At 32.9% G+C, this 18,427-nt stretch overlaps 1 protein-coding gene and 1 long non-coding RNA gene across 4 annotated transcripts in view; one reads left to right on the plus strand and one right to left on the minus strand.

Moving 5' to 3' along the window:
* Window positions 1-4,586, minus strand: part of LOC149550686 (peroxisomal membrane protein 13-like) — a 46,628-nt gene extending 42,042 nt beyond the window's left edge. The window contains exons 1-4 of one of the 3 annotated variants that reach the window (XM_089786246.1): window positions 4,332-4,568; window positions 2,974-3,088; window positions 2,195-2,440; window positions 1,516-1,865 (exon numbers count right to left, since the gene is read on the minus strand). In XM_089786246.1, coding sequence (XP_089642372.1) covers window positions 1,516-1,865; window positions 2,195-2,435 — 591 coding nt within the window. In that variant the 5' untranslated portion in view covers window positions 2,436-2,440; window positions 2,974-3,088; window positions 4,332-4,568. Of the gene's footprint in view, window positions 1-1,515; window positions 1,866-2,194; window positions 2,441-2,973; window positions 3,089-4,243 lie in introns of all 3 variants that reach the window. The other 2 variants (XM_089786245.1, XM_089786247.1) reach the window with 2 other exon arrangements.
* LOC149550685 (uncharacterized) overlaps window positions 1-8,750 on the plus strand; it is a 52,077-nt gene extending 43,327 nt beyond the window's left edge. Inside the window, exon 2 of the long non-coding RNA XR_016352555.1 lies at window positions 8,517-8,750. This is a non-coding gene — a long non-coding RNA (uncharacterized LOC149550685). The remainder of the gene's footprint in view (window positions 1-8,516) is intronic.
* Window positions 8,751-18,427: the final 9,677 nt, after the last annotated feature.

The raw sequence follows: 18,427 nt of genomic DNA on the forward strand, positions 1-18,427 counted from the left end.
CCCCAAATGTTGGCAAAATAAATAAATTAAATTGTTATTTTAAAGTTGTCCAAATAAATAAAATATAAAAAAGACGACTTTATTTTAATTAATTTAATTAAAAGTGACTTTAATAAACTAAGTATTATCAGAAGTCAATTAATTAAGAGACTTTATTATAATGTCAACTTTAATTATAACATAGGGTTGCATTTTGGAGGGAAACGAAACAAAGTACTCCTCTCAAAATGGGGAAAAGCATATTATAAAACTTAAAAGGGAAAAGGAATTGTGAAGGCATTCTGAGATTGTAATTTTTATTTTTAGTCTTTTCTCTGTGAGCTTGAAGTTTTAATAAAACCCTGGGACCGTAACATTGAATGGTTTAGTGATTTGGATGAAAAACCAGATCAGCCCCCTTGGTGGATTTGCTTCAGGATACATAGTTGCATTACATTGTTCACTTTTGATGGCACATTCAGCCATATAGTATAAAAGCAGCTATAGCAAGTTTTGCAAGTTTTGGAATCAGTACCAGCTTATTTGGGCAGAAGTAAGTTTAAGAAGCTTCAGAAATTCAAGACATCCATTAGAAGTCGACCAATCAGCCATGAAGAAATAACAACTTTTTGCAAACATAAGGATTGCAGCACACAAAGGTGGCATTAATAATTAAATTCCAGGTCTGCAACTAAACGAGATAATCTTCTAATCAGGCAATCAGGTTAGTGTGTGATAGTTTCAATCTTGGAGGAATCATTCACAATTTCTGAGTGTGTAAATTAAATTATCAATTTCAATAAAAGGTTTATTACTCTTGATACTCGATGCACCTATTTTTCATCTGTACTTCTTGATGCTTTTCAACATAATAAATCGAATCCTTATTGTTGTGAGACAAGTTATCTAAGCAAGTAATACATATTACAATAAGTTTCATTAAATCCAAAGGATATTTCATTTAAATTTCATGGTAAAGAGGTAAACTTAATCTAAACCTGCACCTGTGCAGACCTGAAATTTTATTATGCCCTGAACTGTCAAGATTTTATCTGTTTGATTTATATATAAGTAACTTCTGCTTTTTGTTTTGACCTCTTGCCAAAAATTTCTGTAATACAATATTAGACTGCTTGAATCATCAGCTCTAAATGGAATATGTGATCCTCGCCTGCATCACATATCCAGAGAGCTCAGTGTTGCTCATCATGGTGCAATAAAGAATTCTGCAATGCCTTTACGTTCGTCATATGATAATGCAGGTTGAACAATTCATATATGTGTTTGTGTGTTACTGTTTACGCTTGTAACTGCTTGTATACTATCTGAATAGAACACTGAGTTTGGCCAACGCATATACGCGATCAAGAGTGAGACTAGCTAAATGATACTTCAGAAAAGTCAATAGACTGTTAAAGATCACTTATACTTTAAATTCATTTCGAGAACAGCTACACTTTTCTTGTCTGAAAACTTAACTCATTATACCGATATAAAAGATAGAACTCAAAGTAAATAAGAGAAAAGCAGTCTCACCACCCGCAGCATAGACTGCCAAAAGCTTGGCGGCGAAGGAGGTCCACCAAATGGATTATTTGGATCTTGAATCCCATTGTCATAAGGGCCTCCAGATCCAAGGCCATATCCACCCATTGGGCCTCCAATTCCATTATTGAACATTCCACCATATCCATTCATGCTACCATATCCTCGGTACATATTCCCATAAAGACCACCACCATATGATCCTCCCATCGCACTTCCATAACCTGAACCTCCCAATCCGCCATACATACTGTTTGATCCATACATACCAGAACCATATCCTGAATTGTATGGTGTCATAGCACCATAGCTTGAATTATAATTAGTTGTGGAACCAAACCCTGCATTTGGTATAAACAAACTCAGCAAACGAAGTGTATTGAAAAACATGTGTTTTTCACAATATAAACAATCTAACTGTAAAACTTCAGAGCAGCCATGCCATGCATAGAAACAAAAATGTAGCTAAATCAAACATTGCTAACTTGATAGCACAATGAATACAATATTACAAACATGTTCAAATTAAATAGGCTAACTGAATTCAGCGGCATTGATTAAGCTTTAGTTGAATAGGAACTAATGCAAACTATATATATACCATAACATAGCTAAGCACCATCACTATCATGGATTGTGGAAATCTTATCTCCTTAATATATATATATACCTCCATAGTTACTTCCATAGCCAACACCACGGTTTTGTTCCCATGGTCTTTGTGGCATAGGCCTACCAATTGTGTTTCTATTAGCAACCGGCAATCTTCTTTCAGCATCCAAATTCTTCTCTCCAATATGTGCAACTCCAGCTGCCTCTACAACGGTACTTGTGGGACCGGTCGAAGAAGGCTTGAAAGGAGAAGGACCAGATGAGCTTCCAACATGCTCCCAAGGCTTTCGTGGGGGCATATTACCTGTTTATTTCAGCAACACAAGAATCAAATAATATTATGGCTAACCTTGGGGAGTAGATATCTTACAGAGACCTCCGTAGTCGTCTTTATATTATTTAATCCTAAATAAAAGAAACTTTTGCGGAAAAAAAAAAAGAAAATTTCTCTCGGATGATCTCTTTCCTTTGATATTTCATAATCTTATTCTTCCAAGATTTCAACTTGCAATGTAAGTCTGATAATCACACCCATAACCAAATTGCCTTACGACAATGGATTTTTCTTCTTTTGAAAAGTTGTATTTTATTTAAGAATCACGACAGCTTCTTTGAAATTGAGGAAGCACTATATGACCTCTGTTTGAATGTTTTCTTTATATATTTCTAGGAATTGACTGTTCAAACTCATACCATGGATCTACCCTTTCTATCTATACTTTGGATTTCAAACAAACTAGCCCAAGGCATCAGTGAATTATCAAAATGATCCAGTCAGGACTTGGAAAATAATATTCCACAAAATAAGTTATCCTTAAGTTGTAGGTTTCAAATCACCCTGGGAATCAGCAGAAAGAAACTGCCGGCTCCGTCAAAAGGTGTTTTCAAAACCACTGATTCTTCTTTAGGGGTACTTACGAAACTACCAGTATACTGAATGGGTAGTATCCTCCTGACAGCAAACACGAAAATATGGAACGATCAGAACAAATCTGACTCTTCATATTCTAGACAAGAAGAGCTTTCAGTGTACGTTTAGGATCTTGCAGTACTCATAAACAAACATGAAAAAGGAAAACAATATCATTGCAGATTTCTTTAATAATTAAATTAAGGAGCTGTAAGAAAGACGGGCAAATTGAGGTTGATAATAAGCATAGAAACAATATATATTGATCAAATTATTGCTAACTAACTACTGACAAAAAATAATAGAATTCTCAACTTCAGTCTTTAGTGATGGGTTATAAAGTATAGTTCAAGACAGATGAAAATTTCTAAAAGCTTGGCAATTCAACTGTGAAGCTCTAATGGAGTTAACTGGCAATCCTCTTATTTTCAGAAATATTTTCTGATACTGACACTTTTTTTAAAGAGAAACATGATTTTCAAGTTTCAACTCCTAGAAACATTATTATTTGCATAAGAATTTAGAAATTATCATCATTTAGAATTTCTTCTTAGATATCATTTTAGATATTTGAATATAAATTTTCACAATTAGATTCCAATGCTTTAATCATTTTAACACAAATTTTTAACTATTGTTTCTCATCTTCATAATTATTCACAAAATGTGATCCAGAATATTAATAACTAAATTAAATATACAATTTCATCTAAAAAAATTATAAAGCATAACATAGACCTAAATTCAAATACTAAAACTCAAGCCCTATTCAAGTCACCAGAGGTAAACAAATATGAAAATTACTGGTAAGATTGCCCAAAAAATACCTTCCATCGTACCAATTTAAAATTTAAAGCAGAATAATCATCATAACCTCATTAGTTCCAATCCCAAAATGCAGGAAGCAACTGAGAGGTGCAAATCCCACAACCAAAAAAAAAAACTGGAAACCACACGTCTCGTCAGTGTTCTAATTCGCAGCCTTTTCGTGAATTTTAAAAAGTTAATATAAACCCAACAGCGGAAATTATTATTGTAGAATTTTGGTGCTTTCAACATGTACACGGTTAAATCTTAAATTCCCCAATACGATTTTAGTGAATAAACATATTAGTGTAAACCTTATAACACCCTACCCCTGAGGATATGTTAAAAAATAGAATCTTATTGTTTTCAAACTGTGGGCAACGTAAACACCTTCAAACGTTCTTATCCCCGAGCTTTATTTCAAACCAAAATAGAAGGAACTATAATTTTCTGCGGATATTATCTGTGCCACCAGTACCTGCCATTCCTCCCGAGATAATTGCAGATCATTAATCTTTAAGAGAAAACCCCTCTGTAATTTAGTTTCGTAAATCGATGATTTGAGCCTCTAACCTTAGGGGTATTCCGTGCGAAGAATTTTCATTCCTGACAACCCCTATAATCTTTGACAGAAAGTTGACAATTCACTAACAAAATATATGGTAAAGTTGCACTTTTTTTAACCGATTTATTATTGGCACAGGTTAGGGGAGAGGACCCAAGAACTTGAGCATGTATGAATTGTTGTGAGGGTAGTTGAGATACTTTGATTCAATAATAGTATTGACATAATCTATTGATTGAACAAGAGGATATAGATATTTAACTATTTGTTTGTCAATATTTATTAGCTCCTGCTAAGGCAGCAGGATACTATTGCATCCTGGTGGGTGCTACTACCTTTTTTTGGGAACCAATCAAAATGTTTTATTTTAAATATTCAAACGTTTTGTTACTAATGTTGAGATAGATTTTTTTTGAAAATTGTTATCTGTTAATTGTGCATTGGTGGATTGCATGAACAGTAGGGCAGTGGAATTAAAAAATAATTCCTGTGAAAAGGGGCACGGTGATCTCAAATGCCAATGCAATAGTTTTTTCAAGAAAAAAAATCAGCGGAGGTAGGCCAGTAAATCAACTTGCCTACCCCAAAGTCGCTTATCTCGCAACCTTCGAAAATGATGTTCTAAGGCGGTTTCCTGTTGAGTTGACTGAAAAGTAGAAGTGGCCCAGTGCAATTGGCTGGCACCCAGACCGCCGAGAAAAATCAATTTGGCTAAATATAGAAACAGAGAAAAACTAAAAAATCCCACCAAATGTCGGTGATACATTTATGTTAGCTAATCTGGATGTCATCGCTAGCCATACCGACATGAATGATATTTCTATTCCTGTGTAAATCTGGCCCAATCGTGGGAACTCACTTGTTCTAATGTATTATTTTGCTTGCAGCCATTTAAAAGTTCTGATAGGATTTTATGACATGAAACATGGGGAAGGGTGATCTTGATCGATTATTTATGTCTGACAAAACAAGTCATTAACTATGCCCTCCCATTTTTTCAACAAAAGATTGAATGGAAGATTGAATGGATTTTTGAGTGGACGTTTTGTGGCTGAGATGTCGGAGAATAGATTTGGTGTGTAGCTAACAGAACTACAAGACTGCACATCAGAAACCCAGTGAGAACAATAGTGAGGAGTTTTAGGTCTCAAATTGTAGCTCTTCTGGTATGGCACATGCTTGCTCAGAGAAGATCTACACAAAGCAGGCATGTTTAATGGTGGTTTGAGCTTGTATTACAAGATTACAACATGGATTATTGCAATGCTTACACTCTGCGTCAGCGGAGTTGTTCTTGCCTCAAGCATTTTTGTTCCCATGATCTTGGCGGTATTGTTAGGGATTGTCTGGATGCAAAGCAGTTTTATTGGTCACAATTCAGCGTATTTCGGGCTGTTGAAAAGCCACTGGAGATTGCGATTCAGCTTCTGGTCCATGCTCGCCTGTGTGCAATATTCATAATTTTCATGGCACGCCTGGTAATTTGAAATCCCTACGGAATTCATTGTATTTTTGTTTACAATTTTTCTATTTGTAATCCGTAGATTAGATCCGTGTGCAATTTCTGGTCATTCCGTTGGTTTTGAAATCCCCACAGAATTGTATTTTTTTTCACACAGTTGCAGTTGCAAGAAATAATTTTTAGTTGATTGTTTCTCCCTACTAATTTTTGCTTTATCTCTCTCACAGAGTTGGAAAAAGATTTCAAATTATCATAGGCATTAATCCATTTGCAATTCCCTACACAAAATTAATTCTTTGGCATTGGTTGCATGTTCGACACACTCATCAGGTGCTATTGCAACTTGTTCCCCTTATTGCATTATTTTGTGGTTTTTCCAAGATGAACCAGAGGAAAGAATAAGAAGCCTTCAGCACCTTAATCCTTTCTTCTTCAGAGACAGGGTGCCTGCCAGAAATGTAATAAATTTCCTTATAATCTGATCTCTCTTCAATCCTAATTTTTGCAAAAGACTTATCAAAATTGCTATTCTTTCCAATGAGGGGTTTTTGATAATGCCCACAATCTTGGAAGGGCAACCCAGATCTGAACCAAAATTAGTAAGACTCAACAACATAACTAAATTTTGTTTTTCATTTTGTTGCCTGGTATAAAATTAAGTCACATACTTTTATCATTCATAAAGTCAAATACTTACTATGAGATGTAGATAGTGATTTAGGTTTTTTCCCTTGATTGTTTTCTTCCTTATCAGAAAGCCAATTATAGCATAGATTCTGTAAATCATTGAGATTTTCTTGAGATTCACCAAAATCAATGTTTTTTTCACACACACTTCTCCCAAATATCTGAACTATGAAATTGGGCCTACAAATCAAAAAATCTCTCTGTAGTCTTTGATTATGCACAAACAGGATGAGCTCTTGGTGTAAAAGTGTAAGAGTTTCATAAACATGGCTCCAAGTTCAAATCTACGGAACATGATAGAGAGTCGAAATTGGATAAGATACAATACCCACCACTAAACTAAGTAAAATAACACATTTAATTCAAAGTTTCAAACTGGGATGGAACACCACATCCATCTGTAAAGATATGCAAATTACTATTTCCAATAGAAAAATGGCAAATAATACTTCAAAATTTCCTACTCTCAACTGCGTGTCGCACCCAGAACCTGGAACCAAGTCCCAACGAAACTAATCTAAGCTTTAACCTAAAAGAGAAAATTACCTAATTATGTGAGAAAATAAGAAATTTTATATATCATATGGGATGTGGACAAGAGGCAAAGCGTTAGGGCTTCCAAAACAGAGCTCAAATCACTCAGGAAGCAAGGGAATTCCATGTTGAACCAACGGCGTCTATTATTCAATGAGTTGTTAAAAACAAATTCTATCAATTCTACATCTGATTCTTGGTTGTGGGGTGCCCAAAAGATGAAATTTTGCGAAATTCTACAAGCAATTTGTGGGTAAGGTCTAAATTAAAGATGAGGCTGGATGCAATCGCATTCAAAATTCGTTATACGTAAAGCTCCTACATGCACAAGGTTTTCCAAAGTTATTCCAAAAACATATACATTAACTACAATGACTGGTTCAGCTCGGAACGGCTCTACCTCCAGCTCCAATCACTGCAGCCCTCATTTTTTAAAGAGATCTCTTTATTCCGTTGCAGATATAGTCTTCTGTTTATTACGAGTAGAAGCGATGGCTTTTCCATATTATAGTTTAGCTTTTTGCCAACAACCCAATTTCTATTACAGTTAATTATGTTTTTTATCAAGGTATAATATGTAGTGTGATCCTTAATTCTGCTTATTTAAATTTTGTGTTACATTGTTCATGTAATTATGTATTTAGCATTCTATGATCGATCATGTTGTAATGAGTAATTTTATCTTAACACTAAAAGCTTCAATTCTAAATACACTATGGTATAAATATAGTAGCCTATAGGTTTTCTCAGAACAAATGATAGTGATCACAAAATATGCCACCACTATTATACTATCCAATGAAATTTCACACCAAAATGGTTGCCACTACATTTAACAGATATAGTATGATAAGGTCTAGAGCACCAATTGTTACATAAACTTTGTTAAAACTCAGCTTTTTAAGATTAATGGAGCCATGGAAAAAAGAGTAGCAAAGTGTATTACTGTGAAGACTAGCTGTTACTTTTTTTTTGTTGAAAATGTGCTTTTTTAAGATTAAGGCAGCCATGGGAAAAGGAGTAGAAAGGTGCACTGCATATAATGTTCATATTATCTGATATATTTTGTAGCTTACTGCACATTTATGACAGTATTCTTGTATGAGGTGCTATTTTTCATGGGCTATATGGGTCATCTTTAATACTCTATAAATTTTCACACAATGTAGTTATAAAAATATTTATCTAATTAAATCTATCAATAGATCTTTGGATGTTATTCTTTGTATGTGATTAATGCCTAGTTGCATATTTTTAATTTTTAATCTGCAACCAGGGCTAGCACTTTTTATGCAATATAAATATATTCCAGTTGAAATGAGTTTACACACACATATATAATAGATTTTGATATTGGATATTTATCTCATTCTAATTGGACAAATTCTGGTATTTTGAGAAAAATCCTGGGCCAGCACTGACAATGACAATGGCATACCTAGATGAGTAAAGATAATTACAAAGAGATGTAACACGACAATAATGGCATCTACTTTAAGCTGCTTCGAAAGACAAGATGGAAGGAAATTTATTTTATATGTTTTCTATGCTTAGTTGAAGAGTGTCATTGAATATTAAAGTCAGAATTATTTAAGATGTTAAGATGTAAAGTTTTTTACTTGTAGGGAAAAGTCTCAAAAGTTAGCCTTTCTAGTCTTCGTGGAATGAGCTTATTTTAGTAAGCCTGTAGCTTATCTGATTTAATTCTTATCTTCTTTTCTTGTGCAATAAGCTGCCTCTCGTACAACAAGGGGATGCATATCAGATACAGCTTCTGCATTATGTTTCCCATTTATTAAAGTCACTAATGTGCATATCAAGTTTCAAGTTGATGAGAAGTAATAAGTTTTTTTATTCAATAATTTGCAAACATGATTTTAGGTAGATTTTAATTGTAGTCTTCTGCATTATGTTTGTGATTCAATAAAGTCAATGATGTACATATGAAGTTTCAAATTGATGAGGTAGTAAGTTATTGCACTTCAATTGAAACAAATCTGTTATTTTATATTCAATAATTTGCCAATATTAAATGTTAATTGTAGTCTTCTCCATGGAGTGTAAGCGAGATACCACATTTTAGACACATTTTCCCATCCAAATCAATGCTGGTCATGCTTATGGAAAGATTCAAGAAATTAAAACCATCGGTGGACACATTTTTGCAGAATTGAAGGGAAAATTGCTAAATTAAGATCACTACTTGTAGATATGAGTTCAACTTAATGAGCTAGAAATAATTTAGTGGTGATAGACTATTCTGTAAGTGAAAAATAATGGATTTATGATTCATGAAGTTAGTGTTTTGAGAAAATCAAAGTTTGATTGTTTATATTAGCAGTATCTCAGCCATCTGTCAATTGTCCTAAGGATTGCAACGTGTCCTCTGCTGAAAACCAATCTTTTACATTGTTAAAAATAATATTCATAACATTTTTAAAAGATGGTTAATATATACATCATGATAGTAGCAAACAGTAGTATTCTATGACAACATCATAATGGCAACAATAAATGTGTCATGAAAGCAGTATAGCAGCAATTAAATTAATCATGGCAGCAATGACTAAAAGAACTGTAGTGTAACAATGGCAAATATATCATGTGCCAGATTCTTAATTAACAATATAAATTATATGGTAGTTAACACAATAATTCTTTCAATTTCTAATTTCGTTGTTAATAAAAAGGTTTTAATTTTCATAATTCCTGATGTGGTATTAGACTTGGTTACTATTGTCAATCGCAAAAGAGACTTTCCATGGTTTGGTACAGCGTAGTATTGTGTGAAAGTAACTACAAACAAACGACTCTTTTTGAAACATGGTTGGCATGCAAACTTTCATAAATCATGTAACATTTTTTTAACGTGGTCATGTTATATTGCTACTGTTATTTTTTTGTTCGTTAACTTGTACAAATCTCTCTCTCCCCCTCCACACACACACACACACACACACACACACACACACACACACACACACACACACACACACACATATTGCTATCCGCAAAGGATGGCCCTCAAACTGCCTTCCCTGGAATGTGTCCCCTGTTGTCTTTGTCCTGAACATGCCATAGAACATAGATTAATTAATGTCATTCATATCATTTGATGCTACAAATCTTCTTCTATAGTAATTCTCAAGGTAAGATATTGCTTTAATAAAATATAAAAAATATTAATATAGAGCAAATATTTTAGAAATTTGAATTTTGATAGATTTTATAATCAAAACAAATAGTTTGGAAATATTCGATCTCTTCAATTTTAATTATGTCATGTACATGATATTGTTTTTAGGATATTTTTATTTCTATAAACATTTGCACAATAAAAGGTAAATGGATAAGTATATTTAATCAATATGAAGATCTAGGACAATATAGATCTCATTAGTTTTGATGTATGTACTTCTTGTATTCAATACAACTTATGATGCCTAAACATATTATCAATCTTTTATCTCAGCTGCAAACCAAAAATCTATAAACAAATTACACTTTTGAAATAACTTACAATTTTTTATTAAATATAGTAAAACAATTTTTTATTAAATATAGTAAAGGTCAATTAAATCAATGGTTATATGAAACTCCCAAGTATAGTACGAAGACCTCGAGCAACCTTTAAATTATAGATTAATATCTCTCTCTCTACTTCTTATTTGCGAATGAAAGCCATATTTGCACCTCTGATGATGAACTATGTTTTAGCATATTTATTTTCAAATACCTATCTTAGCCTATCTTTCTAAGGGTCTTACATTTCTACAATTATTAAAAAAATGTCACCTTAGTCTAAATCTAAATATTGCAACAAAGAGGCATTTTAGGTCTTCCCTTTCAAATAATCATTAAAAACTAACATTGCAAATAAACTTTTGGCAAGAACTTGACGCTTTGTGTCCTTGTTAGAAAATAAATCAGTAAAAAATTATATTGCATATATCATTAAATTGCTAAAATTGAAACAAGTAATGGACAAGGCACATTGTTTGTTTGCTCCATTTCAAACAATTAAAAATTTTAGTCTACATAAATCAAATTACATTTTATACAATATAAAGAAACAGTACAAAAATATTATATTTTAAAGTGTATACTTTTAGCTAAATAGTTGTCCAAATACATAGACAAGACATAAAACATTATGTGTTTCAGATGTAATAACAGCTATAGACCTGTTCAACTTCCAATGCCATTACAATACAAATAAATAAACATTCCTTCTATCGCTCATCCAAACTCTCACAATCTTTTACAATCAATGCTGGACTTAGAGTCTTCCACAAGCAGGATTGGAGACTTTGACAACCATATTTAGTACCTGCATCAAACATATGAATAGGTCTGAGCTCACGAATCCATAGTAATCAAACAATTTTTTGTATGAAATGCTGAACTTAAGAGTCTACGAGAAGCAAGTTCGGAGTCTTTGACAAGCCAAATTAAGTACCTTGAACATAAATATGGAATGGTCGGAGCTCACCAAGCCATTCAAATCAAACAATTAATGCAACACCTCAAAAATTGCTCCTTGAAACTTCTTTGTCAGCCAATCAAAACAGAGACTTTGAAAGCCATGGATCAACAAAGCCAGCAAAATCCCAATTTCAAATTCAAATTGTTGGAGGGAAAAATTATGTATTAATATGAAATGTTGTGAAAGAGTCCTTTTACAATTGTGATGACATTCTCTGTGAGCACAGAATACTTGCATTAACATTCTCTGTGAGCACAGAATCCATATTGTCATAAAAGAGAATATCATACTTCTCTGTGAGCCCAGATTATTAGAGGGACTGCATAGAAGAGAATATCCAACTACTGAAGATATCAGAGGGCTCAGTTAATCTAGATATTTTACAGTAAATTTTTAGCTTGATTTTTCAATGTTGTAGTTACAAAATATAATCCTGTCACTATCCATACAACATAGTATATTTATGTTCTTTCTCATATACTATGTTTTAATTTGTGGGAGAAAAATAGTCATTACTAGGATTTTATTGTTATTATTTCGGTTATTTCTCATATAATATGTTGCTGTTTGTGGGAGAAAAACAGTCAATAATAACATTCTATTCTTATTGTTTCTATAAATGTTGTTTCTATCAATTTTTTCTGAAAACAATATAGTCTTATCACAATCCATACAACATAGTATATTTATGTTCTTTCTCATATACTGGGAGAAAAATAGTCATTAATAGGACTCTATTGTTATTATTTATGTTATTTCTCATATAGTATGATGTTGTTTGTGGGAGAAAAACAGTCAATAATAACATTCTATTCTTGTTGTTTCTATCAATTTTTTCTATAATTGTTGCATTGTTGTGTCAATTCAATATTGTTATTGTCCCTCTGATACTTTGAGCTCACAAAGAAGTATGAAAGTATACTGCATGAAAGTATACTACATAGAGAAGTATAATCTAGGCTCACAAAGAAGTATGAAAGTATACTACATGAAAGAATACTACATAAAGAAGTATGAAAGTATACTTCCATACTTCTTTGTGAGCCCAGATTATCCTTTCATACTTCTCTGTGAGCCCAGATTACCCAAAAATAACAACATACTAAATGAAAGTATACTACACAGAATATATTGTTATTGTCGCATTGTTGTGTCTATTCAATATTGTCATTGTCCCTCTGATAATCTGGGCTCACAGAGAAGCATGAAAGTATACTACACATGAAATTATACTACACACTGAAGTATAATCTGGGCTCACAGAGAAGTCTGAAAGTATACTACATGAAAGAATACTACATAGAGAAGTATGAAGGTATACTTTTAGTATACTTTCATATAGTATACTTTCATACTTCTCTATGAGCCTAGATTATACTTTTAGACTTCTCTGTGAGCCCCAGATTATACTTTCATACTTCTCTGTGAGCCCAGATTACCAGGTTATATGCCGGTTAACATTTGATGTTTCTTTGTTCAGACAATATGACAGCAGGAAAGAGAAGAAGCAAAAGAACCACCCATAAATTAAGAACTCTTTATCCACGTGGTGTTAAGTTGCATGTGGTTGAGTCTGATGACAGTGATAATTCAGCTAGGCCAATTGCTGACAACACAGATTGCAATCATGCTGCCAATTCAACCAACTCCAATACTAATGACATAGATTGCAATCTTGGTGCCAATAATGGAGATAAGGTAGATGTTGTTGTAAAACCTTTTGAAGATTATAAAATTAAAAAAAAAAAAGTTACAAGGCAATCAGTGGACAGAGGAGGAGATGGAAGGTGCCATTCAAGATGTTGAAGATAATTTTTTTTCCATAAGAGGGGCAGCTAAAAAGTGGGGAATTCCTAGTAGTAGCTTAACATATTGGCTATCAGGACTCACAACAACAAAAACAAAGGGACCACCAACGATTCTATCATTGCAAGAAGAGATGGAGGTTGTTCAATGGTGTAAGGATTTAGCTTAGCTTGTTCGTGGATTGGAAGTAATTCAACTCAAATCACATGTGGCTCACATCTGTCAAACAAGGCCAAATCCATTCAAGAATGGCTTACCAGGGAGGTCATGGTGGGTGGGATTCTGCAAACGCCATCCAAATTTGACAATAAGGACTGCAGAGGGTCTAGATAGGGCTAGAGCAGTGATGCTACGACCAAGTATTGTTGCAGATTTTTATGAGAATTTAACAGAATTGTATAGTGCTAATCACTATGAACCAACTCACATATGGAACTATGATGAAACAGGGGTGCAAGCAGGCAGAAATTGTGGCATGCGGGTGATTGCAAAGTTGGGTTGCAGAAGTGTGCCCCAAGTCTTATCCAAAAGTTGTGAATGGATCACAATATTGTGTTGTGTAAATGCAGTTGGTCACAGCATACTAGGCTTCTATCTTTTCAAAGCAAAAAGAACACTTAAAAATTACATTGCTAAATGTGAAGCAGGAGCTTGCATGGCAGCACAAGCACATTCTTGGATGACAAAAGATTTATTCTTAAATTGGTTGCATCATTTTTCTAGGTCTGTACCAGGTGGTTCTTCATCCAAAAATAGGCATCTCCTCATCTTTGATGGGCATGGAAGCCATATTGCCTATGCAACAATTCAAGAGGCAAGATCTTTAGGCATAGATCTTATTACATTGCATGCTCACACTAGTCATAAACTACAGCCATTAGATGTAAGTGTTTTTTCTCCATTCAAGACATATTTCAAATTTGAAAGGTCAAAATGGATGGCCAAACATCCACATATAGAGATAAGGAGAACAGAATTAGCAGAACTTGCAAGCAAAGCTTTCAAACTTGCCCTTGTGTCTAACAACATAAAGGCTAGTTTTCGAAGGACTGGAATTTGGCCACTAGATAGAGATGCACTTTGTAATGACATGAAGCCAAGTGATGCATTCAATATACCAGATGAAAATGAAGCTGAAGGCATTGCAAGCATCTTAAGGTTAGCTGGTTATGAAGATGATGATATTGAACAATGTTTGGCACATATGACAAAATAAAAACATACAGATGATACAAATGAAAATAGAAATTCACCAACAGATGATGTATTTTCACCAACACATGTCAGCCAAACACAATATGAAAGTGACTTGCAGGCTGAAATGTCTTTGCCAGCATAGTTTGATACACCTAATTGGATTAAAGAAGGGGCAAAGGACTTGGGAGTGCAAATTGATTTCCAAAATGAGGACATTTCATTGACCATGCCTTCTCCACCTCCACTGCCAAGATCAGAAGTGGTTCATTATTATGCAGAAACAACAGATTGGGACACTTCAAATTTGGAACATAATGCAGATCAAGATGGGCAAGTTGAACCTATTCAAGATGCAATGAATACATCTGTAGCTTTTGAGACAGAAGATGAACAAGTGTTATGTAGTAAGGGTTCATTGAGAAATTTTTTGAAGCTACCAATTGAGAGGGTTACAAAAAAATTCATTCCTTCTAATAATACTATTCTTAGACTGGGTAGGAGATCTCAAATACTTACATCAAATGAGTACATGATATTGCAAGAGCAACAAGAAGCAAAGAAGGTTGAACTTGAGGAGTTAAAAGAAAGGAAGAAAAAATAATTGGAAGCAAAGAAAATTAATCAAATTGAGATACGAAAAAGGAAACATGAGCAGAAGCTTGAAAGACAGATAATAAAAGAGAGGAAGCAAGAGGAAAGGGAGAAACAACAAAAGGAGAAAGAGTTGAAAAAGAAAGAAAGACAAGAATGTAGAAAAGGTAAGCTATCAGTAAAGTAGGTGAACAAAGGACATGGACTTGGATCTGTTGTTGGAGAGGGGAGTACTTTGCTAACATCTTTGCCTGAACATCATCAAATTGTAGGAAACATGTTTGACAATATGCTCCAAGAGAGTAATCCATTAACACCTTTGCTTGAACATCATCAAATTTCAAATCTCCAAAGTACTCCCACCACCCCCCTACTTAAACATCATCAGATTTTGAGAGATATGTACAACATTTTGACCCCTACCTATGCTGCCCTTCAAAACATCCAAGCTACTGCTAGCCACAATGCCCCTCACTCTCCAATCAGACAACTCAAATTTGCTGGATTGTTAGATGAAAACATATTTGACCATACAACTCCATTTACCCCAGAAGTTGACTACTCTAGTGCAAATAATCCTATAACATATGGTCCTGTGGAGGTACCTGAACCTTTCCCTGGTTTTATGTTGAACTAAATATTTTTCTTATGCTGTTAACTATCTAATTTTTCTTAGACCATGCTAATTTTCCATTTCCACAAGATGGTCATTTTGTAATATTGATGGTTGACTTATCTACTGCAAATAATCATATAACAGGTAGTACTGTGGAGGTGCCAAAGCCCATCAATGTGCAGAGATAGATGAATCTGCACATTATTATATAAATGTCTTTCCAAAGTTCCAAACAACGTGGTTATTTTGTAATACTTATAGTTCTTCTACTATTAGGACCATGCTTATTTTCCAGTGCTTGTAAGCTGGTCATTTTGTAATTCTCAAAACATTGGATATTACATAATACCTCTGATATAAATGTCAAGAAATATATATTGCATACTGTTATACAAATTACAACTTGCATTGAGTCAAGCTTTAAATTTTTATAGATATGTTACTTGATTTTTGTATTTTAATTTCTTATATACACATTTATAGATTTACATATATATGTATTGCACACACACACACACACACACACACATTTATACATATATATACATATATATGTATATATATACATATATACATATATATGTACATACATACATATATGTATGTATATACATGTATATACATGTATATACATATACATGTATATACATGTGTATATACATGTATATACATGTGTATATACATATGTATATACATGTGTATAACATGTATATACATGTATATACATGTTATACACATGTATATACATGTATATACATGTTATACACATGTATATACATATATATATATATACATGTATATACATGTATGTACATGTGTATACACATGTATATACATGTATGTATTTACACATGTATGTACATGTATGTATATACACATGTATGTACATGTGTATTGTACATGTATGTATATACACATGTACATTTACACATGTATGTATATACACATGTATGTACATGTGTATACACATACATACATGTGTATACACATGTATATACATACACATGTACATACATGTGTATATACATACGTACATACATGTGTATACATGTGTACATATATACATGTGTATACACATGTATATACATGTCTATGTATACACACATGTATATACATACACATGTATATACATACACATGTATATACATGTGTGTATACATACATACATGTGTATATACATGTGTACATGTGTACATATATGTATACATATATATATATGTATACATATACATATACATATATATATATATATATGTATACATATATATATATATATATATATGTATACATATATATATACTTGTGTATAGACATGTATATACATGTGTGTATACATACATACATGTGTATATATATACATGTGTATATACATACACATGTATATACATGTGTGTATACATATACATGTGTATGTGTATAGACATGTATATACATGTGTGTATACATACATACATGTGTATATATATACATGTGTATATACATACACATGTATATACATGTGTTTATACATATACATGTGTATAGACATGTATATACATGTATATATACATGTATATTTATGTGTATGTATACACATGTATATACATGTGTATGTATACACATGTATATACATGTCTATACACATGTATATATATATATGTATACATATATGTATATATATATACATATATATATATATATGTATATATATATATATATATATATATATGTATATATATATATATATGTATGTATATACACTTTATAGTTTTAGAGTGACACTGACAATCTATAAACACATTGACATTTTAGCAAAAGGTGTATGGCAAGAAGTATTAAAAGATAGAAATCACAATTTCCACTTGTTTAGTGACTTTGACTCGGATGATGATAAAGATGAGCATTCTAAAGCTTGTAGATGTGTTATTATGTAGAATTTTTACATCATTTTTCAGGCCAACGAGATACAGCTTTTTATGAATGTTGTCAGCACTCTATCCAGGCTTTGATCTTTATGTGGGCCCTTGCAGAGGGATTGTGATTGTGAGTCCTATTGAAAAATTGATGGGAGGACATCGATTTGCAAACATCGGATATTGCCCTTCAGTTGTCCACTACATGATTTTGTGATCATATGCAAAAAATCATGAAAGTCTTATTCTGTTAGGGCAACTCTGATGCTTCAAATTGATGTTCTAAAAGAAATTTTCATTATACTGGTAATTTCATGTACAGGAAGTGATTTGATGAAATCTAACACTCAAGTTGTATTTCCTCTTATATTTGACATAGAAGTGGCTTGGTTTACACCACCTGAAGTTGAGGCCTTGAAAATTCAAAACAAGAAAAAATCATGATAGAGTTGTAGATTCAAAACCCCCAATGTTTTTAGCAGAAGATTCAAAATTCGTGCCATTTTATAAATATATCCTCATACAGCAGAGCACAAAAGGAAATACAAGAGTCACAAAGAGTCCATGCACAAATATAGTTATTTGCAAAAGTAGAAACCTAGAATAAAATTTTGAAATGAAATGAAATCTCCAAGCAGCTGTTGTCAATGTTGCTAGGATTTTTTTCCAGCAACTAACAAAAATCCTTAAATTAATGTCTTCCCACAAACTCTGTTGCATTTTTTTTGCAGCAACTCA

This window comes from Cupressus sempervirens, chromosome 6 (genome assembly GCF_028749045.1).
Source record: "Cupressus sempervirens isolate cs-2001-9-10 chromosome 6, ASM2874904v1, whole genome shotgun sequence".
NCBI lineage: Eukaryota > Viridiplantae > Streptophyta > Pinopsida > Cupressales > Cupressaceae > Cupressus > Cupressus sempervirens.